The 27,130-nt window shown below is 44.0% G+C and overlaps 1 protein-coding gene across 5 annotated transcripts in view; it reads right to left on the bottom strand.

The window, feature by feature from the left end:
* Positions 1 to 27,130, bottom strand: part of RANBP3 (RAN binding protein 3) — a 176,198-nt gene that overhangs the window by 59,029 nt on the left and 90,039 nt on the right. For all 5 annotated transcript variants that reach the window (XM_073324310.1, XM_073324306.1, XM_073324307.1 and 2 more), the window contains 3 exons: positions 19,829 to 19,894; positions 18,485 to 18,577; positions 17,592 to 17,701 (listed from right to left, as the gene is read on the bottom strand). In XM_073324310.1, the coding sequence (XP_073180411.1) occupies positions 17,592 to 17,701; positions 18,485 to 18,577; positions 19,829 to 19,894 (269 nt within the window). The remainder of the gene's footprint in view (positions 1 to 17,591; positions 17,702 to 18,484; positions 18,578 to 19,828; positions 19,895 to 27,130) is intronic.

Here is a 27,130-nt window from a genome sequence, read left to right as displayed (position 1 = left end):
GCCCAATGCCAGGTGCCCCAGAGGGAATGAACAGAACAGGTAGTCATCAAGTGATTCATCCCATCGCCCATTCCCAGCTTTTGGCGAACAGAGACTAGGGACACCATCCCTGCCCATCCTGGCTAATGGCCATTAATTGACCTATCCTCCATGAATTTATCTAGTTCTTTTTTTTAAAACTTTGTTATAGTCTTGGCCTTCACAACATCCTCTGACAAAGAGTTCCACAAGTTGACTGCATTGTGTGAAAAAATACTCACTTTTGATTGTTTTAAACCTGCTGCCTATTAATTGAATTTGGTGACCCCTAGTTCTTTTGTTATGAGAAGGTGTAAAAACACTTCCTTATTTACTTTCTCCATACTAGTCATTATTTTATAGACCTCTATCATATCTCTCCTTTTTCATCTCTTTTCCAAGATGAAAATAATAATCCCTTATTATTCTCGCCTCATATGGAAGCTGTTCCATAACCCTAATCATTTTTGTTGCCCTTTTCTGAAACTTTTCCAATTCTAATGCATCTTTTTTGAAATGGGGCGACCACATCTGCATGCAGTATTCAAGGTGTGGAATACCATGGATTTATTTAGAGGCAATATGATTATTCTGTCTTATCTATCGCTTTCTTAATGATACCCAACATTCTGTTCACTTTTTTGATTGCCACTGCACTTTGAGTGGATGTTTTCAGAGAACTATCCACAACTACTCAGAGATCTCTTCCTTGAGTGGTAACAGCTAATTTAGACCCCATCATTTTATATGAATAGTTGGGATTATGTTTTCCAATGTGCATTACTTAGCATTTATCAACATTGAATTTCATCTGCCATTTTGTTGCCCAGTGACCCAGTTTTGTGAGATCCTTTTCTAGCTCTTTGCCACCTCACTGTTTACCCCTTTTTCCAGATCATTTATGAATATGTTGAATAGGACTGGGCTCAGTACAGAGTCCTAGAGAAAACCACTATTTACCTCTCTCCACTCTGAAAACTGACCACTGATTCCTACCCTTTGTTTCCTATCTTTTAACCAGTTACTGAACCAAGAGAGGACCTTCCCTCTTATCCCACTTTGTGTAAAAGCCTTTGGTGAGGGACCTTGTCAAAGGATTTCTGAAAATCTAAGTACACTAGATCCACTGGATCCCCCTTGTCCACATAGAATCATAGGATATCAGAGTTGGAAGGGACCTCAGGAAGTCATCTAGTCCAACCCCCTGCTCAAAGCAGGACTAATCCACAATTAAATCATCCCAGCCAGGGCTTTGTCAACCTTGACCTTAAAAACCTCTAAGGAAGGAGATTCCACCACCCCCCTAGGTAGCCCATTCCAGTGCTTCACCACCCTCCTAGTGAAAAAGGTTTTCCTAATATCCAACCTAGACCTCCCCCACTGCAACTTGAGACCATTACTCCTCATTCTGTCATCTCCTCCCACTGAGAACAGTCTAGATCCATCCTCTTTGGAACCCCCTTTCAGGTAGTTGAAAGCAGCTATCAAATCCCCCCATATTCTTCTCTTCTGCATACTAAATAATCCCAGTCCCCTCAGCCTCTCCTCATAAATCATGTACTCCAGCTCCCTAATCATTTTTGTTGCCCTCCACTGGACTCTCTCCAGTTTTCCCACATCCTTCTTGTAGTGTGGGGCCCAAAACTGGACACAATACTCCAGGTGTGGCCTCATCAGTGCCGAATAGAAGGGAATAATCACTTCCCTCAATCTGCTGGCAATGCTCCTACTAATACGGCCCAATATGCCATTAGCCTTCTTGGCAACAAGTGCACACTGTTGACTCATATCCAGCTTCTCGTCCACTGTAAGCCCTACATCCTTTTCTGCAGAACTGCTTAGCCAGTCAGGCCCCAGTGCATGGGATTCTTCCTTGCTAAGTGCAGGACTCTGCACTTGTCCCTATTAAACCTCATCAGATTTCTTTTGGCCCAATCCTCCAATTAGTCCAGGTCACTCTGGACACTATCCCTACCCTCCATTGTATCTACCTCCCCCCCAGCTTAGTGTCATCTGCAAACTTGCTGAGGGTGCAACTTGTCCCATCATCCAGATCATTAATAAAGATGTTGAATAAAACCGGTCCCAAGACCAACCCATGGAGCACTCCGCTTGATACCGGCTGCCAACTAGACATCGAGCCATTGATCACTAGCTGCTGAGCCCGATAATCTAGCCAGCTTTCTATCTATTTTATAGTCCAATCATCCAGCCCATACTTCTTTAACTTGCTGGAAAGAATATTGTGGGAGACTGTATCAAAAGAAAAGGAGTACTTGTGGCACCTTAGAGACTAACCAATTTATTTGAGCATGAGCTTTCGTGAGCTACAGCTCACTTCATCAGATGTTTACCGTGGAAACTGCAGCAGACTTTATATACACACAGAAATCATGAAACAATACCTCCTCCCACCCCACTGTCCTGCTGGTAATAGCTTATCTAAAGTGATCAACAGGTGGGCCATTTCCAGCACAAATCCAGGTTTTCTCACCCTCCACCCCCCCACACAAATTCACTCTCCTGCTGGTGATAGCCCATCCAAAGTGACAACTCTTTACATAATCAAGTCGGGCTATTTCCTGCATAGATCAAGGTTTTCTCACATCCCCCCACCCCCATACACACACAAACTCACTCTCCTGCTGGTAATAGCTCATCTAAACTGACCATTCTCCAGGTTTAAATCCAAGTTAAACCAGAACATCTGGGGGGGGGGGGGGGGTTTAGGAAAAAACAAAAGGAAACAGGCTACCTTGCATAATGACTTAGCCACTCCCAGTCTCTATTTAAGCCTAAATTAATAGTATCCAATTTGCAAATGAATTCCAATTCAGCAGTTTCTCGCTGGAGTCTGGATTTGAAGTTTTTTTGTTTTAAGATAGCGACCTTCATGTCTGTGATTGCGTGACCAGAGAGATTGAAGTGTTCTCCGACTGGTTTATGAATGTTATAATTCTTGACATCTGATTTGTGTCCATTTATTCTTTTACGTAGAGACTGTCCAGTTTGACCAATGTACATGGCAGAGGGGCATTGCTGGCACATGATGGCATAGATCACATTGGTGGATGTGCAGGTGAACGAGCCTCTGATAGTGTGGCTGATGTTATTAGGCCCTGTGATGGTGTCCCCTGAATAGATATGTGGGCACAATTGGCAACGGGCTTTGTTGCAAGGATAAGTTCCTGGGTTAGTGGTTCTGTTGTGTGGTATGTGGTTGTTGGTGAGTATTTGCTTCAGGTTGCGGGGCTGTCTGTAGGCAAGGACTGGCCTGTCTCCCAAGACTTGTGAGAGTGTTGGGTCATCCTTTAGGATAGGTTGTAGATCCTTAATAATGCGTTGGAGGGGTTTTAGTTGGGGGCTGAAGGTGACGGCTAGTGGCGTTCTGTTATTTTCTTTGTTAGGCCTGTCCTGTAGTAGGTAACTTCTGGGAACTCTTCTGGCTCTATCAATCTGTTTCTTTACTTCTGCAGGTGGGTATTGTAGTTGTAAGAAAGCTTGACAGAGATCTTGTAGGTGTTTGTCTCTGTCTGAGGGGTTGGAGCAAATGCGGTTGTATCGCAGAGCTTGGCTGTAGACGATGGATCGTGTGGTGTGGTCAGGGTGAAAGCTGGAGGCATGCAGGTAGGAATAGCGGTCAGTAGGTTTACGGTATAGGGTGGTGTTTATGTGGCCATTGTTTATTAGCACTGTAGTGTCCAGGAAGTGGATCTCTTGTGTGGACTGGACCAGGCTGAGGTTGGTGGTGGGATGGAAAAAACTTCAAATCCAGACTCCAGCGAGAAACTGCTGAATTGGAATTCATTTGCAAATTGGATACTATTAATTTAGGCTTAAATAGAGACTGGGAGTGGCTAAGTCATTATGCAAGGTAGCCTGTTTCCTCTTGTTTTTTCCTACCCCCCCCCCCCCCCAGATGTTCTGGTTTAACTTGGATTTAAACCTGGAGAATGGTCAGTTTAGATGAGCTATTACCAGCAGGAGAGTGAGTTTGTGTGTGTATGGGGGTGGGGGGATGTGAGAAAACCTTGATCTATGCAGGAAATAGCCCGACTTGATTATGTAAAGAGTTGTCACTTTGGATGGGCTAGCACCAGCAGGAGAGTGAATTTGTGTGGGGGGGTGGAGGGTGAGAAAACCTGGATTTGTGCTGGAAATGGCCCACCTGTTGATCACTTTAGATAAGCTATTACCAGCAGGACAGTGGGGTGGGAGGAGGTATTGTTTCATGATTTCTGTGTGTATATAAAGTCTGCTGCAGTTTCCACGGTAAACATCTGATGAAGTGAGCTGTAGCTCACGAAAGCTCATGCTCAAATAAATTGGTTAGTCTCTAAGGTGCCACAAGTACTCCTTTTCTTTTTGTGAATACAGACTAACACGGCTGTTCCTCTGAAACCTGTATCAAAAGCTTTGCTAAAGTCAAGATATATCACATCCACTGTTTTCCCCATATCCACAGAGCCAGTTATCTCATCATACAAGGCAATCAGGTTGGTCAGGCATGACTTGCCCTTGGTGAATCCATGCTGACTGTTCCTGATCACTTTCCTCTCCTCCAAGTGCTTCAAAATGGGTTCTCTGAGAACCTGCTCCATGATTTTCCCAGGACCTGAAGTGAGGCTAACTGGTCTGTAGTTCCCCAGGTTCTCTTTTTTCCCTTTTTTAAAGATGGGTATTATATTTGTCTTTTTCCAATCGTCTGGGACCTCCCCCCATCACCACCAATTTTCATAGATAATTGCCAATGGCTCTGCAATCACATCAGCCAACTCCCTCAGCACCCTTGGATGCATTAGATCTGGACCAATGGACTTGTGCAAGTCCAGCCTTTCTAAATAGTCCTTAACCTGTTCTTTCACCATTGAGGGCTGCTCACCTCCTCTCCATACTGTCTTGCCCAGTGCAGCAGCCTGGGAGCTGACCTCTGTGAAGACCGAGGCAAAAAAAGCACTGAGTACATTCGCTTTTTCCACATCCTCTGTCACTAGGTTGCCTGCCCCATTCAGTAAGGGTCCCACACTTTCCTTGACCACCTTCTTGTTGCTAATATACCTGTAGAAACCTTGTGTATGAATACACAGAGTCCATATCGAAGAACTCTGCTTATGTAAATGATCTATGTTTCTTTTTGGAGTGTCCTCAGCATATTCCCACTCTTGGGATAGCTTGGCAAGCAGTATTCCAAGAATGGAGGGGGGACAAGAAGTCCAAATTAAACAAGGATTGAAGTATCACTCTGCCATCAGATCTGGCTGCAAATTTAACACACAGTGTTTACTGAAAGTGTGAAGTGAACCTCAAGTGTCAGCTTTAAATATTTCAACTGCTCTTGTAGAGTGAGTTCTAGGCCTGGTTTACACTTAAAAATTCAACTGACCTAACTACATTGCTCAGGGCTGTGAAAAATTTCATGCGGAGTGCCATAGCTATGTCAACTTTATCCCCAGTGTAGATGCAACTAGATCAAAAGAAGATTTAGCTACCACCTCTCAGAGAGGTGGATAAACTACATGGATGGGAAAAGCCCTTCTGTCAATGTAGGAAACATAGCCATAGCACCACAGCAGTACCACTGTAACACTTGTTGTATAGACATAGCCTAAGACCAGGAGGAGGAGGGAGACGAAATCTTATAACTCTCCTCTACACACTGTCTGAGCCATCTAGACTCAGGCTAGAACTGGGCAGAAACAACTAGGCCCTTACCATGCTCAACATAGAAAATAATTTGGGAGAACCCCTAAAGTCTTTAGTTCTGTCCAGGTAATACAATACAACTCTTTTTGCATTTAAAACATGCAGTGTGGGCTGATCGTTATGTGCCTGGCGTCCAAGAAAGAACACTGGTAAAATTAATATTAATTAACTTGAAAATCTTAAATTACTTCATGAAGAAATCAGGGGTGAAGTCTTCATGAAAAACCACATGAGGTTCAGCCATCAAAGCATGTATTTCACTAATCCTTCTAGCAGATGTGATTGCTATTATAAAAACTGTTTTTATGGACAGGTGAAATAAAGAACACCTTGAGAGAGTTTCAAACTAAGGGGACATAAGTTGTTTTAATATTAAGTTTAAATACCATAGAAAAACTGGGTTTTCTACTGGCAGATCCAAACTCAATAAACCTTTCAACTGAGTTGTGTGAGAAAACAGATTTACCATCAATATGTATATGAAAAGCTGTTACCGCTAATCAGTGGATTTAAAGCAAGGAGGTAGCTACACCCATAATTTTCAGGTGAAACAAATATTCTATAATATACTGATTAGGAGTCGAGACTGGATCAACGCTTTTATCAGACGCCCATAAAACAAACCTTTCCTATTTCAAGGTCATAATATTTTCTACTGGATGGTTTCCTAGAATTAAAAACACATTGCACCTCAATAGAACAAGACTTCTAAATCAGTTAAAGTACTGCTGCCCAAGCCATTAGATGCAATGACTGGAAGCTGGATGAAAGACTCTCCCCTCCCTGCTGGGAAAATAGGTCCACTGTCACCAGTAGCATCTTATAATTCCCTTTGAACAGGAGAAGTAAGTCGATATACATTGTTGTCTTGGACAGAACTGGAGCAATTCTGAATAATTTTGGTCGAGTCCTGGTTTACCTGCTTTACTACCTTTAACGTTAGTGGGAAGGGGGAAAAACTCAGACAGTACAACTATTGTCCAACTGAGGAATGCACCTGTCACTGACTGTGAGCTCACTCTTAAATAGGGACACTTGCTATGGACTCTGGTGGCAAAAAAACAAATGTCTAGGAAGCCACATAGGTTGAAAATGTCCTCAGCCACCGAATCCTTTACTCTCCACTTGTGCATCTGCCTGGAATCTCTGCTCAACCAACCCACAACTTCACTACGAGCTCCCGCTACATGTAAGCCATCTGAGTATAATACACCAATCACACAGTTTTATTGCCTCCTTGAAAAGAGAAGACAAAACAAGCTCCTCTCTGTCTGTTTACTTAATACATTGATGACATATTGTCCATAGGAACTTGGACTACTGAGTTCTGCATTTGTGGGAGATACAACTTGAGACCTAGAAGGACAGCTCTCAGACCTAACACATTTATATGTAAAAGGGATTCCTGGAGATTCTTAAAGCCTCAAATTAATAAACTGTTTAGATGTGCCCCCCAACCTAGTTTCATCAGACACTTCCAAAATATTACAGTAGGAGGAGCAGGGATGAATAAAAGTACTTTGAGAACATTCTCTGGCTTCAGCCAACCTGTTAAGAGATATTAAAAAAAAAAATTCAGAACAGCGATTGTCTTGAACATGCTGTGCATACTCGGTTTGATGTTTCCTGATACCCAGTGTTGAAGTGACCTCATTCTGGATCTGCAGTACATAATATGTTGTTGAGGTCAAAAGACCTATTAAAGTCAAGTAAATCATTTTCTGACAGGGCTACAGAAGTAGGCCCTGAATACTGAAGCACAGCTTCATGAACCCTCTCTGGAATCGAGGATTGCACCAATGTAGATGATTCTCTGTGATGGAGATAGAAGAGACTTCTTTTTGTTTATTAGAAGGCCAAGATTCTTGAACAGGCAGTAAGTGAACTGAATATTTCTCAATTCCTCTTTGAAGAAAGGTTTTAAGAGCCAATCATCTAATTATAGATAGATGAGCGCACACACACACACACACACATCTTCTCAGATACTCTGCTACCACAGAGAGGCATTTCGTAAAATCTCTGGGCTCAGTGGAGGAGCTGAATGGTAGGATTCTGCACTGAAAGTGGTCTCAACTGAGTGTGAAACAAAGATATTTTCAATGAGAAGGTCTTACAGAGATATGCAAGTAAGCACTTTCAAGATAGCAGTGAATTAATCTAAAGTAGAAAGGGAGGAGATAATTTATGCAAGAATTAGCATTCTAAATTGAAACCCTTGATACATCTGTTTAGATTCCTGACATCTAAAAATCACAGACCATGTCCTCTTTTAGGATCAGAAAACAGATATAAAAACCTATGTTCCTGGAACTTATTGGAAACTCTTCTACTGGGCCTGCTTGTAAAAGAGTTTGTATTTCTGTCCTTAGTATCCTCTCATAAAAAGGGTCCCTGAAAAGAGAGGGGAGGTTGTATGGAGGAAGGGATTCGAATTGGATGGTATAACCTTCCTTTACTGTGTCCAAAGGTATGGAAAACTCTCACATCATAGAAATGAGATAGACTGTCTCCTAAAGTATGGGTAGAGCTCTCTAAGACAGGCTCACAGGTTTCAATCTTCATGTCAAACCTGTGGTCTGACCATTATGCAATGAAGATGTAGCTGAAGAACTCTTTGGCTTCATCTGAGGTGTCATAGGATCTGTTCCTGTGTTACTGATGTCGCTGCTATGGGGACTGCTGTCTTCTTTGGGCATAATACGAAGAAGGTGGTGGATAGCACTGCATACCAGCATAGGAACGTAGGAGCAAGGAAATGTAGCAGATCCAAAGATCTAGAGATAGACTATGTCTCTTTCCTTTTCTAAAACTTTATCAGTTTTAGTCCTGAAGAGATGACTCACTTAAAAAAATAAAATTAAATTAAATAAAAAAAAAGTGCTCTATTCTAGACTGTCTCTATAGGTAATGATGAAGATCTTAAACATGCACGTCTACAGAGAGCTATCAATCTGGAAGCAGTGTCTGAACCATCAAAAGATGATGTGTGTGTGTGTTCTGCAACATTATGATCTTCCTTTATAATTGCATTAATTTTTGTTGGTGCTCTGGAAGATTTTTGATGGAAAGTGAAAAGTCTCTCAAAGATGAAATAGATATCTGGAAATCACTGTTTGGTAATTGGCCACTATCATAGTTAAAGAAGCTGAAGAAAAGTTTTCTTCCTACAGAGTCCAAAGTTTTCCCTTCTCTTTCATATGGAGTGGAATATACATGACCTGACTTAGAACTCTAGACTGCTGCCGCCACAACAAGTGAATTAGCTGGAAGGTGAACATGAAAGCAAGAAAACACTTCATATGGAATACGGTATAATTTGTTAGCCTTCTTTGAAACTGGATGACATGAGGATGGATTCTGCTTTAGCTGTTTGCCCAAGTCCTTCTAGTATTGGCAGACACATATTATTCCTTATAGTGGAAAATAGGAGGTTGGCTGCTTCCAAAGATACCGATGGCCATTTAAAAACTTTGTCACTACTCTGTCCACTAGTCCATGGGACTGAGTAACATCCTCAGAAGGCGATGATGCCAAAGCAACACCCACATTCTCATCCAGGGAAGAATCGGCCTCCAATTCAAGCTCCTGTTGTTGAAATTTAAAAAAAATATATATATATATCCTGTACCAAGGCAGGAAAGTGTTCAGGATCAGACTGTCTCAGATCCATACATTTAGGTTCCCCTTCATCCAAAATTATAGAATCACAGGTTGCAAGGGACTGCCAGGGTCATCTAGTCTAACCCCCTGCAAAGGGGCAGTATTTGTGGTGTCTAAACCATCCAAGACAGATGGCTATCCAGCCTCCTCTTGAAAACCTCCAGTGAAGGAGCTTCCATGGTCTCCCTAGGCAGTCTGGTCCGTCGTTCTACTGTTCCTACAGTTAAACAGGTTTCAGAGTAACAGCTGTGTTAGTCTGTATCCACAAAAAGAAAAGGAGGACTTGTGGCACCTTAGAGACTAACAAATTTATTTGAGCATAAGCTTTCGTGAGCTACAGCTCACTTCATTGGATGCATTCAGCGGAAAATACAGTGGAGAGATTTATATACACAGAGAACATGAAAGAATGAAACATACAAAACTAAAGGTGTTACTATACACACTGTAAGGAGAGTGATCAGATAAGGTGACCTAATACCAGCAGGAGAGCGGGGGCGGGAGGGGGTGTGGACTTTTTGTAGCGATAATCAAGGTGGGCCATTTCCAGCAGTTGACAAGAACGTCTGAGGAACAGCAGGGGGGGAAATAGTTTTACTTTGTGAAATGACCCATTGACTCCCAGTCTTTATTCAAGCCTAAGTTAATTGTATAAACATGAATAAAGACTGGGAGTCGATGGGTCATTACACAAAGTAAAACTATTTCCCCCCCTGCTGTTCCTCAGACGTTCTTGTCAACTGCTGGAAATGGCCCACCTTGATTATCGCTACAAAAAGTCCACACCCCCTCCCGCCCCCGCTCTCCTGCTGGTAATAGCTCACCTTATCTGATCACTCTCCTTACAGTGTGTATGGTAACACCCTTAGTTTTGTATGTTTCATTCTTTCATGTTCTCTGTGTATATAAATCTCTCCACTGTATTTTCCGCTGAATGCATCCGATGAAGTGAGCTGTAGCTCACGAAAGCTTATGCTCAAATAAATTTGTTAGTCTCTAAGGTGCCACAAGTCCTCCTTTTCTTTTTACAGTTAAACAGTTTTTCCTAAGATTTAATCTAAACCTGCTATGCTGTAGTCTGAAACCATTGCCTCTTGTCCTGCCCTCTGTGCTAAGAAAGAACAACTTTTTCCCATCTTTTTTATGGTGGTCTTTCAGGTATTTGAAGACTGTTGAGGTCAGTTGTTCACTGTGTGTGTGTTCTCTCTGTGAGCTGCACTGGCTCTGGCCAACTGGTTTCTAAAGTAGGCTCCAATCCAACTGCCCAATAAGACCACAGACTCAGTTCTGTAATGAAGTCACTCAACCAGGCTTATTGCCAATGAAGCAGTCCTAATGTCCTGGCTCAATGGTTACAGGTACACTAACATATGTATGCTTGTTGCAATGGACTCAGATCAGTGAATGGTGGGATTTTCCATTCATCCCTCGGCCGGACAAAGACACACTCTCTGTGACCCCTCTTTTATACACTGATAGGTGGAATTATACACTGACCCCTAACGAAGAGAGGGAAGAGCATCTTCGCAAGCAGGCTGGCTAACCTAGTGACGAGGGCTTTAAACTAGGTTCACCGGGGGAAGGAGACCAAGGCCCTGAGGTAAGTCGGAAAGTGGGATACCAGGAGGAAGCACGAGCAGGATGACGCGAGAGGGAGGAGCTCCTGCCTCATACTGAGAAAGAGGGACCATCAGCGAGTTATCTCAAGTCCCTATACACAAATGCAAGAAGCCTGGGAAACAAGCAGGGAGAACTGGAAGTCCTGGCACAGTCAAGGAATTATGACATGACTGGAACAACAGAGACTTGGTGGGATAACACACATGACTGGAGTACTGTCATGGATGGATATAAACTGTTCAGGAAGGACAGGCAGGGCAGAAAAGGTGGGGGAGTTGCTCTGTATGTCAGAGAGCAGTATGACTGCTCAGAGCTCTGGTATGAAACTGCAGAAAAACCTGAGAGTCTCTGGGTTAAGTTTAGAAGTGTGAGCAACAAGGGTGATGTCGTGGTGAGAATCTGCTATAGATCACCGGACCAGGGGGATGACGTGGATGAGGCTTTCTTCCAGCAACTCACGGAAGCTACTGGATCACAGGCCCTGGTTCTCATGGGAGACTTCAATCACCCTGATATCTGCTGGGAGAGCAAAACAGCGGTGCACACACAATCCAGGAAGTTTTTGGAAAGTGTAGAGGGCAATTTCCTGGTGCAAGTCCTGGAGGAACCAACTAGGGGCAGAGCTCTTCTTGACCTGCTGCTTACAAACCGGGAAGAATTAGTAGGGGAAGCAAAAGTGGATGGGAACCTGGGAGGCAGTGACCATGAGATGGTCGAGTTCAGGATCCTGACACAAGGAAGAAAGGAGAGCAGCAGAATATGGACACTGGACTTCAGAAAAGCAGACTTTGACTCCCTCAGGGAACTGATGGGCAGGATCCCCTGGGAGAATGAAGTGAGCTGTAGCTCACGAAAGCTTATACTCAAATAAATTTGTTAGTCTCTAAGGTGCCACAAGTTCTCCTTTTCTTTATGAGGGGGAAAGGAGTCCAGGAGAGCTGGCCGTATTTTAAAGAAGCCTTATTGAGGTTACAGGGACAAACCATCCTGATGTGTAGAAAGAATAGTAAATATGGAAGGCGACCAGCTTGGAAATCAGGAAGGCCAAATCACACCTGGGAGTTGCAACTGGCAAGAGACGTTAAGAGTAACAAGAAGGGTTTCTTCAGGAATGTTAGCAACAAGAAGAAAGTCAAGGAAAGTGTGGGCCCCTTACTGAATGAGGGAGGCAACCTAGTGACAGAGGATGTGGAAAGAGCGAAGGTACTCAATGCTTTTTTTGCCTCTGTCTTCACGAACAAGGTCAGCTCCCAGACTACTGCACTGGGCAGCACAGCATGGGGAGAAGGTGACCAGCCCTCTGTGGAGAAAGAAGTGGTTCGGGACTATTTAGAAAAGCTGGACGAGCACAAATCCATGGGGCCGGATGCGCTGCATCTGAGAGTGCTAAAGGTGTTGGCAGATGTGATTGCAGAGCCATTGGCCATTATCTTTGAAAACTCTTGGCGATCGGGGGGAGGTCCCAGATGACTGGAAAAAGGCTAATGTAGTGTCCATCTTTAAAAAAAGGAAGGAGGAGGATCCGGGGAACTACAGGCCAGTCAGCTTCACCTCAGTCCCTGGAAAAATCACGGAACAGGTCCTCAAGGAATCAGTTCAGAAGCACTTAGAGGAGAGGAAAGTGATTAGGAACAGTCAGCATGGATTCACCAAGGGCAAGTCATGCCTGACTAATCTAATTGCCTTCTATGACGAGATAACTGGCTCTGTGGATGAGGGAAAAGCAGTGGACGTGTTATTCTTTGACTATAGCAAAGCTTTTGACATGGTCTCCCACAGTATTCTTGCCAGCAAGTTAAAGTAGTATGGGCTGGATGAATGGTGGATAGAAAGCTGGCTAGATCGTTGGGCTTGACAAAGCCCTGGCTGGGATGATTTAGTTGGGGATTGGTCCTGCTTTGAGCAGGGGGTTGGACTAGATGACCTCTTGAGGTCCCTTCCAACCCTGATATTCTATGATTCTATGATATACAAGTTATGTATTGCCCCTCTGAAGTGGTGAGTTACCACCCTTTACCTTGTACATAATCAAAACTTCTCTATCCATCACGCTGTCATGCTGATCTTATCTTTAGGAGGGGTCAGTATGTCCCTGTTATCTTTGGGGAGTGTGTTTATACCATACTTGGTATCAGTGTGTTCTGGTCCTACTCTCTGGAATGTGTTTACATGTGCCTAGCACTTCTCAGGAGAGTTTGTGTTTTTGCAATACCAGACCTATTCTTACCAGGTTCTGTGAACTTGCAAGCAGGCATGTTTTGTAACAGGGCCTGACTTCTGCTCACAGCCTGACTATTGCTAACTTTGCTTTATATCAGCTGGGTCTGATTAATTTAGTTCAGGCCTCCTACCAAGTCTCTTATACCAGGCCTCCATGTCTCAAATTTTCACTTTCTGCTACAACTATTAACATGTCCACTCTTAATCTCCTCTTTTCCAAAATAAACATAACCAGTTCCTTCAGGCTTTGCTATTATGGCTTGCATTCCATCCCTCTGATCATCTTTGTCTCTCACGTCTGGATCCTTTCCAGTTTCTCTACATCCTTTCTATATGTTGGTGACCAAAACTGGACACAGTACTCCACCTGAGGCCTAACCAGCGCCAAGTAGAGCGGTACAATCACCTCCCATGGCTTGCATGCTATCCCTCTGTTAATGCAACCTAAAACTGCATTTGCCTTTTTTTTTTTTTTTTTTTGGGCAACAGCATCACATTGTTGACTCATGTCGAGGTTGTGATCCACTACAACTCCCAGATCCCTCTCAAGACTACTGCTGTCAAGCCAGTTATCCCCCATTTTGTATGAGTGTATTTGGTTTTTCTTCCGTAAGTGTAGCAGCTTACATTTTGTCTTTGCTGAATTTCATTGTGCTGTCTATAGCCCAGTTCTCCAATCTATTAAGATGCCTCTGAATTTAGGTCTATCCTCCAAAGTGATGGTAACTGCCCCTAGCTTTGTCTCATCTGCAAATTTCATCAGTATGCTCTCTATTCCTACATCAGGTAATTACCACTACCAGACCCAGAACAGATCCCTGTGGAACCCCACTTGAGACCCCCCTCCCAACATCATTCCATTAATAGTTACTCATTGTTTGCGGTTATTTAACCAATTATATATCTGCTTAACAGTAATTTTATCTAGCCTGCATTTCTGCAGCTTCCTTATCAGAATGTCATGTGGGACTGTGTCAAAAGCCTTGCTGAACTCCAGGTATAATATGTCCACTGCATTGCCCCTATCCACCAAACCAGATACCTTGTCAAAAAAACAAATCATACTGGTTTCACGGGATTTGTTCTTGGTAAATCCATGCTGGCTGCTTCTGATTACCCCTTTGTCCTCCAGGTATTCGCAAATTGGATGTCTTATACGTAGCTCTAGTACAAGGGTGGGCAAACTACGGGCCGCAGGCCACATCTGGCCCGCCAGCCGTTTTAATCTGGCCCTCGAGCTCCCGCTGGGGAGTGGGTCTGGAGCTTGCCCCAGACCGGCGCTCCACCAGAGAGCAGGGTCGGGGGCCACTCCGCGCGACTCCCAGAAGCAGCAGCATGTTCCCCCTCTGGCTCCTATGTGCAGGGGAAGCCAGGGGGCTCCGCTCCACACGCTGCCCCCACAGCCCCCATTGTCTGGGAACCACGACCAATGGGAGCTGCAGGGGCAGTACCTGCAGATGGGGCAGCGTGCAGCAGAGCCACCTGGCCATGCCTCCGAATAGGAGCTGGAGGGGGGACATGCCGCTGCTTCCGGGAGCTGCTTGAGGTAACTGCTGCCCAGAGCCACCCCCACCGCATCCCAACCCTATGCCACAGCCTTGATCCCCCTCCCGCCCTCAGAACTCCTCGGTCCCAGCCTAGAGCACCCTCCTACACCCCAAACCCCTCATCCCCAGTACCACCCCAGAGCCTCATCCAACCCCACCCCTCATCCAACCTCCCCCGCAACCCCCCAGCCTCAGCCCAGAGTGCCCTCCCGTACCTTGAACTCCTCATTTCTGGCCCCACCCCAGAGCCTGCGGCCCCAGCCAGAGCCCTCACCCCCTTCCGCACCCCAACCCCAATTTTGTGAGCATTCATGGCACGCCATACAATTTCCAAACCCACATGTGGCCCCTGGGCCAAAAAGTTTGCTCACCCCTGCTCTAGTAGCTTCCCAGGTATCAAATTCAGGCTGACTGGCCTATAGTTCCCCGGTTCCTCCTTTTCCCCCTTTTAAAAGTAAATGCGTAACGACAAAAAAGGGAAGGGAGCTAATTTCTGGATAATTTGCTAATTTGCTCTCTATAAATATATCAGATGGATAAATATCAGGGAAGGAGAGGAATTATTTAAGCTCAGCACCAATGTGGACACAAGAACAAATGGATATAAACTGGTCATCAGGAAGTTTAGACTTGAAATTAGATGAAGGTTTCTAACCATCAGAGGAGTGAAGTTCTGGAACAACATTCCAAGGAAAGCAGTGGGGGGCAAAAGACCTATCTGGCTTCAAGATTAAGCTCGATGTCTAGTTGGCAGCCGTATCAAGTGGAGTGCTCCAAGGGTCGGTCTTGGGGCCAGTTTTGTTCAGCATCTTTATTAATGATCTAGATGATAGGATGAATTGCACCCTCAGCAAGTTCACAGATGACACTAAGCTGGGGGGAGTGGTAGATATGCTGGAGGGTAGGGATAGGGTCCAGTGTGACCTAGACAAATTGGAGGATTGGGCCAAAAGAAATCTGACGAGGTTCAACAAGGACAAGTGCAGAGTCCTGCACTTACGACAGAAGAATCCCATGCACCGCTACAGGCTGGGGACCGACTAGCTAAGCAGTTCTGCAGAAAAGGATGTAGGGATTATAGTGGACGAGAAGCTGGATATGTGTCAAGAGTGTGCCCTTGTTGCCAAGAAGGCCAATGGCATTTTGGGCTGTATTAGTAGGAGCATTACCAGCAGATCGAAGGAAGTGATTATTCCCCTCTATTCAGCACTGGTGAGTCCACACCTGGAGTACTGTGTCCAGTTTTGGTCCCTCCACTACAGAAGGGATGTGGACAAATTGGAGAGAGTCCAGCGGAGGGCAACAAAAATTATTAGAGGGCTGGGGCACATGACTTACAAGGAGAGGCTGAGGGAACTGGGGTTATTTAGTCTGCAGAAGAGAAGAGTGAGGGGGGATTTGATAGCAACCTTCAACTACCTGAAGTGGGGTTCCAAAGAGGATGGAACTAGGCTGTTCTCAGTGGTGGCAGATGACAGAATGAGGAGTAATGGTCTCAAGTTGCAGTGGGGGAGGTTTAGGTTGGATATTAGGAAACACTATTTCACTAGGAGGGTGGTGAAACATTGGAATGGGTTACCTAGGGAGGTGGTGGAATTTCCATTTTTAGAGGTTTTTAAGGTCAAGCTTGACAAAGCCCTGGTTGGGATGATTTAGTTGGTATTGGTTCTGCTTTGAGCAGGGGATTGGACTAGATGACCTCCTGAGGTCTCTTCCAACCCTGATATTCTATGATTCTCAGCAACATTCTACATTCAAAGGTTTAATAAATGAGTTCAAGCATTTAAAATATAAGCATCTATAAAAACACTTTAAACGTGTATGGTACAGGAAATTGGGGTGGAGGGAAAAGCTGGGGCATTGGTTTAGTTAGCAGGGCTGATGAAGGAAACTGGGCAGTAAAGAATCTTGTTTCTCAGGCTCTCTATCTCTGCCCCTAACAAATCCATAGCCAGGCTTTCTATCAAGCTCTCTCTGTGCCCTTTTCCCTCTTCCTGAGCTTCCCACTAACGTAATAAATTTGGCCAGCAGAAGATGCAGTCAGACTGACCTTGTAAGGTCCACTGGACTCAGGATCCTCTGGTGAGCCGCACAACAGTTGCCACAGGCAGCAGGTGCCTCTTTCATAGAGAAGCTTCACTTCTCATGCGACATTTACATTAAAGCTTCCTACCCCTCTTGCCCCAACTTGCACACAGGGCAAAGAAAGGGAGACATCTGCAGGCAAAGCAGCACGAGAAGCATATCTTCCAGCTCCGAGAAGATGGCCCCCTCCCTATCATACTGGCAAATCTATAGTTCATACAGGAGACCCAGCCCAGTAACCCTCACTAAATCACGTCACACTTAGGCTTCTGTCAGCAAACTTTAGCAGATTAGTCTGGTGCAGCTGGTGGTGTGTTGGGGTTGCAGCAGACACCAATGGGGAGGAGCATCACTTAGGAGACAGAATGGTTAGGGTCTAGATTACGAACAGAGACACCTGGGCAGTGGATCCAACCAGGCAGCCATTGAGGACAGAAGTCATCTGTAAGAAATGCACTGTTCTACTAGCATCTTTGAGGGGAAAAAAATCCATTCATTATGCCAAAAGGTACCTTCTTAATTAAGAATGCTTGGATTCAGTAAGCCTGCTTTACAATTCTTGATCGCTGTATGAGGAGGTATTTAAAATAAATGATGGGCTATTATCACTGATACAATCATATTTCTAATGAGTGCAATACAAATTGGTGCTTTTTAGAAAATACTTGTTTAAACAACATTCAAATGAGAACTTACAAAACTGCGACTGATCATTTAGATCACTGTCCAACTCACCTGGTCTTCATCATCAGAAGCTTTCTGTGTTGTGTTACTTAATGATTCTGATGTGGCTGCCACCGCAGAGTCTGGTAGGACGTTTACACCATTGGTCCCACTGCTGGGAACTGTAATGAGAAATGTTATATGCTGAAGATTTGGAGAGCCATCCAAAAGGATATTCAGCTTTCGAAAATAATGGAAAATTGCAGTTGGAAAATTTCCAACCCACTAGAGCCCCTAAGAAGCTTTAGAAGTCCGTAGCTATCCATTAAGAGTCCAACATCATTCATCTCCTACATTCCTAGAAGGCTAAAAAAAATCAATTTGGAACCATTATAAAATGTGTTTATAAAATGTTTAGTGTGAAAATTCTACATATTTAAATTCGACCTATGCTCTTCCTGAGTATTTTATAAGATCAGTTTCATAATGTATGTGCACTTAAAGTCTTATAAAATGAGGAAACGGTTTTACTAAGGCCCCAAATCGTGCAACTATGAAGCAAGTGCATGACTCAATTACTTAATGTGTTTTACTCAAAGTTAATTATATTTTACAACACCAGACTTCAGGGTCTGTGGCTATGAGACAAACATACTACTCAGGTGCTGGAGACAGATAATGCCTTACAGTTCACCCAGGACGCATTTACTATACAAACGCTGCATATCTCATTGTGTGTTGTTTCTTATGTGACAGTTGCATTTCACCCTAATGACTTCCAGGTTCCTTTGAAACAGAGGGAAATCTGGAAGACGTTAAACAAAGAAAAAGGTCACTCTGAGGAGAAACACAACTAACCTCAGAGTTACAGGTCCGTTGCCTTTTGGTTCTCTTTCCCAACATCACTATGCACACATGATCAAAGTGCAGGGAATATTATAGAGCAATAGAGGAATGTGATTTACCCATTTGTGAAAAAGCCTTAGGCTGTGGTGCTTGTAAAACAGCAGGGCGTAGTACACTTCGTTGCTGTTCCTTAGGTTTCTGGCTTGGGAGACCTAAAAATGAAAGCAAACTTTTCCAGCGCCCTCAAGTACATTAGCTGCAAAAATCAACATCTACTCAGTCTTCTCCTTAACCGTTTCTGAGACAACGCAAGATTGAAGTGGCACAAAGTTCAAATTATATCGTACTTGTCCCCTGGAAAAAGACATTTTTCTCTCCCCCCAAAAAATTTTATTCAGAAAGGGTAAGATTACTGTTTTGCTCCTAGTCTTTAAACAGTTCTTTAATGCATTCTGCATTTGCCCACCAAAAGTTACATTAAAAAATATTAAGACAGAATAAAAGCCAGAAAATTCAATTAAGAGTGAAGTGCAGAGAACTTGCAGTCCCAGCTGTATTTGAAAGCCATACCCAGCTCCACACACTAGGTCTTATCCTTCCCCCTGAATTCTCTTACAGGTTGTGGAAGGTGAAACACTTTTCACGGCCTGTAAACTGAAACTTACTGAAAACACTAATCTAGCACGTTGTTCCATTTAATCCTGACCGGCTCTGGGGGGTCAAACTGATCATTTTAGAATTCTATAAAACAACACAATATGCTACAGTTCTTCCATTCACATTTGGACCTTAAAAAGTCTATTAGGAACCCCACCCCACCCCTCCCAACTGGATCAACTCCAGAAGTCTATGGAAATCCCCGATCATTTAGGGTTTCTCCTAGGAAGTAAAAAAAAAAAGCAACACTTCGTCCATTAAAATGTTATGAAAAAATTGTCACCTTTAACATTAATATTTCACTTGTACTGAAAGTGAGTCATTTTCCAAAGTATCCAAAAAGATGTCCTGAATTTGGATAGAGGCTAAGGAGACTGCTAGATATACTGATTGCCTCCATCCTTGTACACATGCCCTAATTTTGATTTGTATAAATTGGCTTTTGAGCACTAGAAGAGAGCAAAACAAAACATGAGAAAGCAATAAGCTTTGCTAACATTTTACAAACTCCAGTCTGTACTGAGAAACAAAACAGTTTAAGTTACAAATCATGGCTTCCACTAACACAGAAAAACAGTTTTATTTTTTAAACTCCTATGGTAATTGTAACAGCACTGCTCCCTCAATCACATATTTATATATACAAAACAAATTTCTTAACTTCAGTGTTCATGCAATAGAAGAAGATTTTTTAAACAGGAACTAGAATCCTTCTAATTTGGAAGATTAGTTTGAGGAAATTCCTGAATAAAACAAGCTCCTCATTTAATGTGCTTTTCCTCTGCCTCAGAAAATATTAAACCTACCTGCACTGGGTGCCTGGCCATGGATAAGTGTTGGTGGTTTCAGCCGGAATCCACTGCTCTTTTCCTCTAGAAGTACAACACAAAATATAAGAATGTAGATTCTCAGACGCATGTAGCCAAAACAGGGGACCAAGCAGAATGCAAAGAATTAAGCACACTGACAGCAGACAATGGAGATGGTACTTTCAGACACAAACCACAGAGAGCTCACACTTTTCCCAATGTAATGCCCACCAGCAGCAGAAATGCCTAATATAAAAAGAATGTTGCAAAATGTTTTTTTCCCCCAATTTGGAGAAGGATATCTTGTTTTCCTCAACACCACATACAGTCTTAGCCAACAAGACATCAAAATTAAATCAAGAGGGCCAAATTATGAGTTGTCACCAGATATACATTTTAAATTTTATTGTTTTCAGGAAGATACAATCAGATTTTTTGTTGGGCTGTAAATCATGAGTTCCCTGGCACAAAAAATAAAAATAAATACTTATTAAGAAACAAAAGATGCTTTAACCAAGTGGAGTGATCAGACTAAAGAGTAAAACTAAAAGCATAGCAAAATCCAACAGCAGCTACCATTAAAGAACACAAGAGATTATACTGTTGACAGGATATACTTGGAAGAGATGCAAGCAAGCAGCATATATCTACTTGGTCTCCCTGAGTGGGGAAAAAAGGAAGGGATATCGGAGGTCCTTTATTATATTGGGTTTAGATGCCTTTACTGAACCAGTCTTAACTGAGGATTATAGAAATAGTTTAAGGGGACAGACCTGTAATGAGGAACTGAAAAAAAAAAAAAAAAAAACCCTAGAATTCTGGGAGACGAGATTTAGGACTTGCCTGCACATAAAACGCTACAGCAGCACAGCTGCGCTGCTGCAGCTCCTCCACTGTAGCATTTCAGTGTAGACACAAACTATGCCAATGGGAGGGTTTCGGCCGTCGACATAGGTAATCCAATTCCCCAAGAGGCGGTAGCTAGGTCAACGGAAGAATTCTTCCATTGACCTAATGCAGTATACACGGGGACTTAGGTTGTCTTAATTACGCTGCTCAGTGGTGTGGATTTTTCACACCCCTGACTTAGTTAAACAATCTAGTTTTCTGGTATAGACCAGGCCTTACTTGTTGTATGGTCAAAGAGAGAGCCCACCACCCCATCCACTTTCCCCCCCGGTATAGGACAATGTTTGCTCACTATCATAGTGAACAGAACACCCCCCCTTCCCCCCTCCGCTTATAATCTATTCAGATATGTCAAACTTTCCTGTTACAGAAGGCCTATCCTTAGCCATGCCCCCAGCACAGAAGCAACAATACTTGTTCAAGTAGCCTGTACAGGACATTTTGCTGTGAATAGTCTTTGGTTTCTGTAGCCCCACTTTGCTGAGATACAGTTTGCTAAAACACTACTACACGAGGAGGAAATGATACTTTTTGAGGGCTCAGAAATGGAACTAGAAAATGAAGAACACGAAAGTATCCAATGAGCATTAAAAGCACAAAAGACTAACAAATTTCCAACACTATGAAGGCAATTAACCCTTTGGTGAAGGCAGGCAACGTTTATGCTGAACCAGAATTCTACAGAATACATGGTTTTCTATTTGTCTATGGCATCAAGTGGTATCTACATTAAAATAAAGACAGGTTTCAGAGGAACAGCCGTGTTAGTCTGTATTCGCAAAAAGAAAAGGAGTACTTGTGGCACCTTAGAGACTAACCAATTTATTTGAGCATGAGCTTTCGTGAGCTACAGCTCACTTCATCAGATGTTTACCGTGGAAACTGCAGTTTCCACGGTAAACATCTGATGAAGTGAGCTGTAGCTCACGAAAGCTCATGCTCAAATAAATTGGTTAGTCTCTAAGGTGCCACAAGTACTCCTTTTCTTTTTATTAAAATAAAGGTAATCAAGTTTCATATTTCAGGGCATAAATTAATTGCTTGTGGGGTGTCAAGAAAAATCTCTCACCTTGACTAACCTGGAACACTGCACTATGGGTTCAGAGATATACCAGTGAGTGAGAGGGTTACTTAACTTTGAAGCAACAGATACTGGAGGCTGAACAGTAGACTTAGCAGACCAGATGTTTAATCTTACCATGGAAAATTCTATGTCCCCAAGAACTTCCATTTACTTATTACATTAACCTCCCTACCTTCCTCAACACAGGCCAACTTAAGACTTTCAGACCAGAGAGCTAAGGAACACCAGGATTTGTATTAATTCATTACATACAAAATAGTTGCCGGGGGGGGGGGGGGGGGGGGAGAACCCAAAAGACGACATTCATTTTCCTTCACCACTTCTAGGGTAAGTGACTGATGTAATAATGCATCAAAGGAGAGGAATGAGAGAGGAAACATTTATTACTTATATATATGTATAGATACCTGCTTCTATCAAAATACTTTATCCATCACAAGCTCAGCAAAATACTCCCATCTCTCAGCTTCTGAACACAAAAGTATTTATCTATTAACTTAATAAAGTCACTCTGGGACACATCAATGGTCCAAGTAGCCTCTGGCAGTATTTATAGTCACTACCATAGGAGGAGGAAAAAACCCACACCTAATAGCCAGCAGGCTAACTGCACCTTCTTAGAATATTACACACTTTTTAGAAGAATACGTTTTACCCATTTAAAGAGATTTCACTGAACAAATTTTTTTTCTAAACAAAAAAGAGTTGCTCAAGGCAAATCATCCCTAAATTAAACTACTAAAATAAACCCATGATTGCAAAAAGCAGAGAATTTACATACACAAGGACTCTGTTCAGCTCTCAGAGCAGTGGCCTCAAGACAGGATGCACTGTTCCCTCCTCCAGAAAGACTTCTTAAAAGTGACAGTTGTGTTTCATGATGTGGAAAGGAAAGGAGCAACAGACATGTTCAGCCAAGTTAAAAGGAGACAATTTAAAAAAAAATGATTTAACAGTGCCAGCCTGCCAGGAGCTGGTAGAGAGACAGCACAATCAGCCCCCAGAGAAAGGCGGTATCCCCAGGCTACCAGAAGCAGGACATATTATGAAGGCAGAACAATCAGCTGTTGGATGTCAGGAACCATAATGGGGTGGTCTGACTTAGTCAGAGCCAGGGGTGGAGTCATGGCCGCAGTTGGGAGTCACACCGAAAATCAAAATTAGAGTAAAAAGTCATGCCAAGGATTAAGACAGAGTTGGAATCAGAAGTCACGCCAAGGGTCAAAGATGGAGTCAGTAGCAGGGGTGAGGAAGAGAAAGCAGGAACCAGGAATAAGGAGCAGGGCGAGGTACCAGGAGCCAGGAACAAGACAAAGGAACCACGCAAAGAGGCAGTGCCTTGATCTCAGGGGTCTAGGCAGCGACAGGCCTTGCAACTAGTTGCTCAGAGAATGGGTGGACAGGAACAGGAAGCTTTTTCCCTGGCAGTGTCCAATCAGCAGGCTGTTGCTAGACAGTGGGTGTAACCTCTGGTGGCAGGTACTGTTCCTGCTGTGGAGAGCGGATGACGCTACAGTGCTGTTAACGCTGCTAGTGCTGCTGTACTTGGGAGCTCCGGTGTTCGCTGCACCAGCAGAGCGCAGCTGCTGATTTAGCAGACGTCAATGTTACTTATCCAGAAAGACCACAAGCGTCGTTTGGTGGCAAAGGCATTTGGCCAAGTTTATTGTTTACAAAGCATGGTACTAATTCCCCATAGGACAGTGATTCCCAAACTGGGGTTCATGAACCCCCGGGGGTTTGTGAAAAGTTACAGGGGGGTCTTGTGGAAAAAATTCCCTAATGGCAGACAGAGCTGTCCCTAGGGACCCCGGGGTCAGCAGCCCAGAGCCCCTGGACTTCCAAGAGCTAAGCACATTAAAGATAGCATATGTTATCACACTGAGATTTACACTTCAAGACTCCTTATAAGAAATGCAAAGGGAGGTGGATATTTTTTGCTGTTTTTAAAATGAAACAGGCAGCTAGTATTGTTTTAAAAATTATGATGAAGAACAAGTTTAAGCTTTGTTGTAACATGCATGGTTTACCTGGACTGCTCAAGACCTGAATGCTTGTGTACGAGGAATTCTTGATTTGAGTTGGCTTTTTAAATCCCTGCATGCTGTTTCACATCTGATACTCCTTGACGAAACATAGGAGCCTTGTCGTATAACAGGCTCCATTGTGACCGCTCTGGACAGCACTTAACTCAGATGCACTAGCCAGGTATACAGGAAAAGCACCAGGAACTTTTGAATTTCATTTCCTGTTTGGCCAGCATGGCGAGGTCATCAGCACAGGTGACCATGCAGTCCCAGAATTGCAAAAGAGCTCCAGCATGAACTGAATGGGAGGTACTGGATAGGACTGCAGTATGGGGAGACGAATCCGCGCTACCAGAACTCCGTTCCAAAAGACGAAATGAAAATATCTCCAAGGACATGAAGGACAGAGGCAATAACAGGGACCCGCAGCAGTGCCACATGAAACTTAAGGAGCTCAGGCAAGTCTACCAAAAATCCAAAGAGGCAAACGGCTGCTCCAGGTCAGACCCCCAGACATGCCACTTCTATGATGAGCTGCATGAAATTCTAGGTGGTGATCCTACCACTACCCCACCCCTGTACGTGGACTCCTGAAACAGGGAGTCTCATGCAAAAGCATGAGGAATTTGGGGATGAGGAAGATGATGATGAGGAGAAGGATGAAACCATTCTCCCCAACAGCCAGGAACTGTTTATCACCCTGGAGCCAATACCCTCCCAAGGCGGGCTCCCGGATCTTGAAGGCAGAGAAGGGACCTCTGGTGAGTGTACCTTTGTAAATATTATACATGGTTTAAAAGCAAGCATGTTTAATGATTAATTTGCCCTGGCATTCGCGGCCAGTACAGCTATTGGAAAAGTCTGTTAACGTGTCTGGTGATGGAGCGGAAATCCTCCAGGGACATCTCAATGAAGCTCTCCTGGAGGTACTCCCAAAGCATTTGCAAAAGGTTTCTGGGGAGTGCAGCCTTATTCTGTCTTCCATGGTAGGACACTTAATCATAGAATATCAGGGTTGGAAGGGACCCCAGAAGGTCATCTAGTCCAACCCCCTGCTCAAAGCAGGACCAATTCCCAGTTAAATCATCCCAGCCAGGGCTTTGTCAAGTCTGACCTTAAAAACCTCTAAGGAAGGAGATTCTACCACCTCCCTAGGTAACGCATTCCAGTGTTTCACCACCCTCTTAGTGAAAAAGTTTTTCCTAATATCCAATCTAAACCTCCCCCACTGCAACTTGAGACCATTACTCCTTGTTCTGTCATCTGCTACCATTGAGAACAGTCTAGAGCCATCCTCTTTGGAACCCCCTTTCAGGTAGTTGAAAGCAGCTATCAAATCCCCCCTCATTCTTCTCTTCTGCAGGCTAAACAATCCCAGCTCCCTCAGCCTCTCCTCATAACTCATGTGTTCCAGACCCCTAATCATTTTTGTTGCCCTTCGCTGGACTCTCTCCAATTTATCCACATCCTTCTTGAAGTGTGGGGCCCAAAACTGGACACAGTACTCCAGATGAGGCCTCACCAATGTCGAATAGAGGGGGACGATCACGTCCCTCGATCAACTCACTATGCCCCTACTTATACATCCCAAAATGCCATTGGCCTTCTTGGCAACAAGGGCACACTGCTGACTCATATCCAGCTTCTCGTCCACTGTCACCCCTAGGTCCTTTTCCGCAGAACTGCTGCCTAGCCATTCGGTCCCTAGTCTGTAGCTGTGCATTGGGTTCTTCCGTCCTAAGTGCAGGACCCTGCACTTATCCTTATTGAACCTCATCAGATTTCTTTTGGCCCAATCCTCCAATTTGTCTAGGTCTTTCTGTATCCTAACCCTCCCCTCCAGCGTATCTACCACTCCTCCCAGTTTAGTATCATCCGCAAATTTGCTGAGAGTGCAATCCACACCATCCTCCAGATCATTTATTCAAAACTGGCCCCAGGACCGACCCCTGGGGTACTCCACTTGATACCGGCTGCCAACTAGATATGGAGCCATTGATCACTACCCGTTGAGCCCGACAATCTAGCCAGCTTTCTACCCACCTTGTAGTGCATTCATCCAGCCCATACTTCCTTAACTTGCTGACAAGAATACTGTGGGAGACCATGTTAAAAGCTTCGCTAAAGTCAAGAAACAATACATCCACTGCTTTCCCTTCATCCACAGAACCAGTAATCTCATCATAAAAGGCAATTAGATTAGTCAGGCATGACCTTCCCTTGGTGAATCCATGCTGGCTGTTCCTGATCACTTTCCTCTCATGCAAGTGCTTCAGGATTGATTCTTTGAGGACCTTCTCCATGATTTTTCCAGGGACTGAAGTGAGGCTGACTGGCCTGTAGTTCCCAGGATCCTCCTCCTTCCCTTTTTTAAAGATTGGCACTACATTAGCCTTTTTCCAGTCATCCGGGACTTCCCCCGTTCGCCACGAGTTTTCAAAGATAATGGCCAATGGCTCTGCAATCACAGCCGCCAATTCCTTCAGCACTCTCGGATGCAACTCGTCCGGCCCCATGGACTTGTGCACGTCCAGCTTTTCTAAGTAGTCCCTAACCACCTCTTTCTCCACAGAGGGCTGGCCATCTGTTCCCCATGTTGTGATGCCCAGCGCAGCAGTCTGGGAGCTGACCTTGTTAGTGAAAACAGAGGCAAAAAAAGCATTGAGTACATTAGCTTTTTCCACATCCTCTGTCACTAGGTTGCCTCCCTCATTCAGTAAGGGGCCCACACATTCCTTGGCTTTCTTCTTCTTGCCAACATACCTGAAGAAACCCTTCTTTACCACGGCAGGCCAGTAGCACGTAGTCTGGAATCATTGCATAAAAAAGCATGGCAGCATATGGTCCCAGTGTTTGCTGACATTCAAGCAACATCTGTTCTTTATCTCTCTGTGTTATCCTCAGGAGAAAGATATCATTCATAGCCACCTGGTTGAAATAGGGGAATTTTATTAAGGGGACATTCCGAGGTGGCCGTTCCTGCTGGGCTACTTGCCTGTGGCTGAAAAGAAATCATCCCTGCTGTTAGCCACGTGGTGGGGGAAGAGGTGAAGCGATCATCCCAGAGAATTGGAGGGGGGGGTGACGGGGGGGACACCTTGTACTGAAAGCACACGTGCTATGTAATGTTAACAGCTTGGTTCACCGTGAAAGAGTCTACCCATTGTTCTCGACAATGTCTTTTTAAATACTACGCTCCCTTTTCTCCTCCCGCAAACGTTTCAATGCTCCCCCTATCATCAAGAATCAATCCTGAAGCACTTGCATGAGAGGAAAGTG

This window comes from Lepidochelys kempii, chromosome 25 (genome assembly GCF_965140265.1).
Source record: "Lepidochelys kempii isolate rLepKem1 chromosome 25, rLepKem1.hap2, whole genome shotgun sequence".
NCBI lineage: Eukaryota > Metazoa > Chordata > Testudines > Cheloniidae > Lepidochelys > Lepidochelys kempii.
Note: the sequence above shows the minus strand (reverse complement) of the source record. Positions and strands in the feature narration are given on the sequence as shown.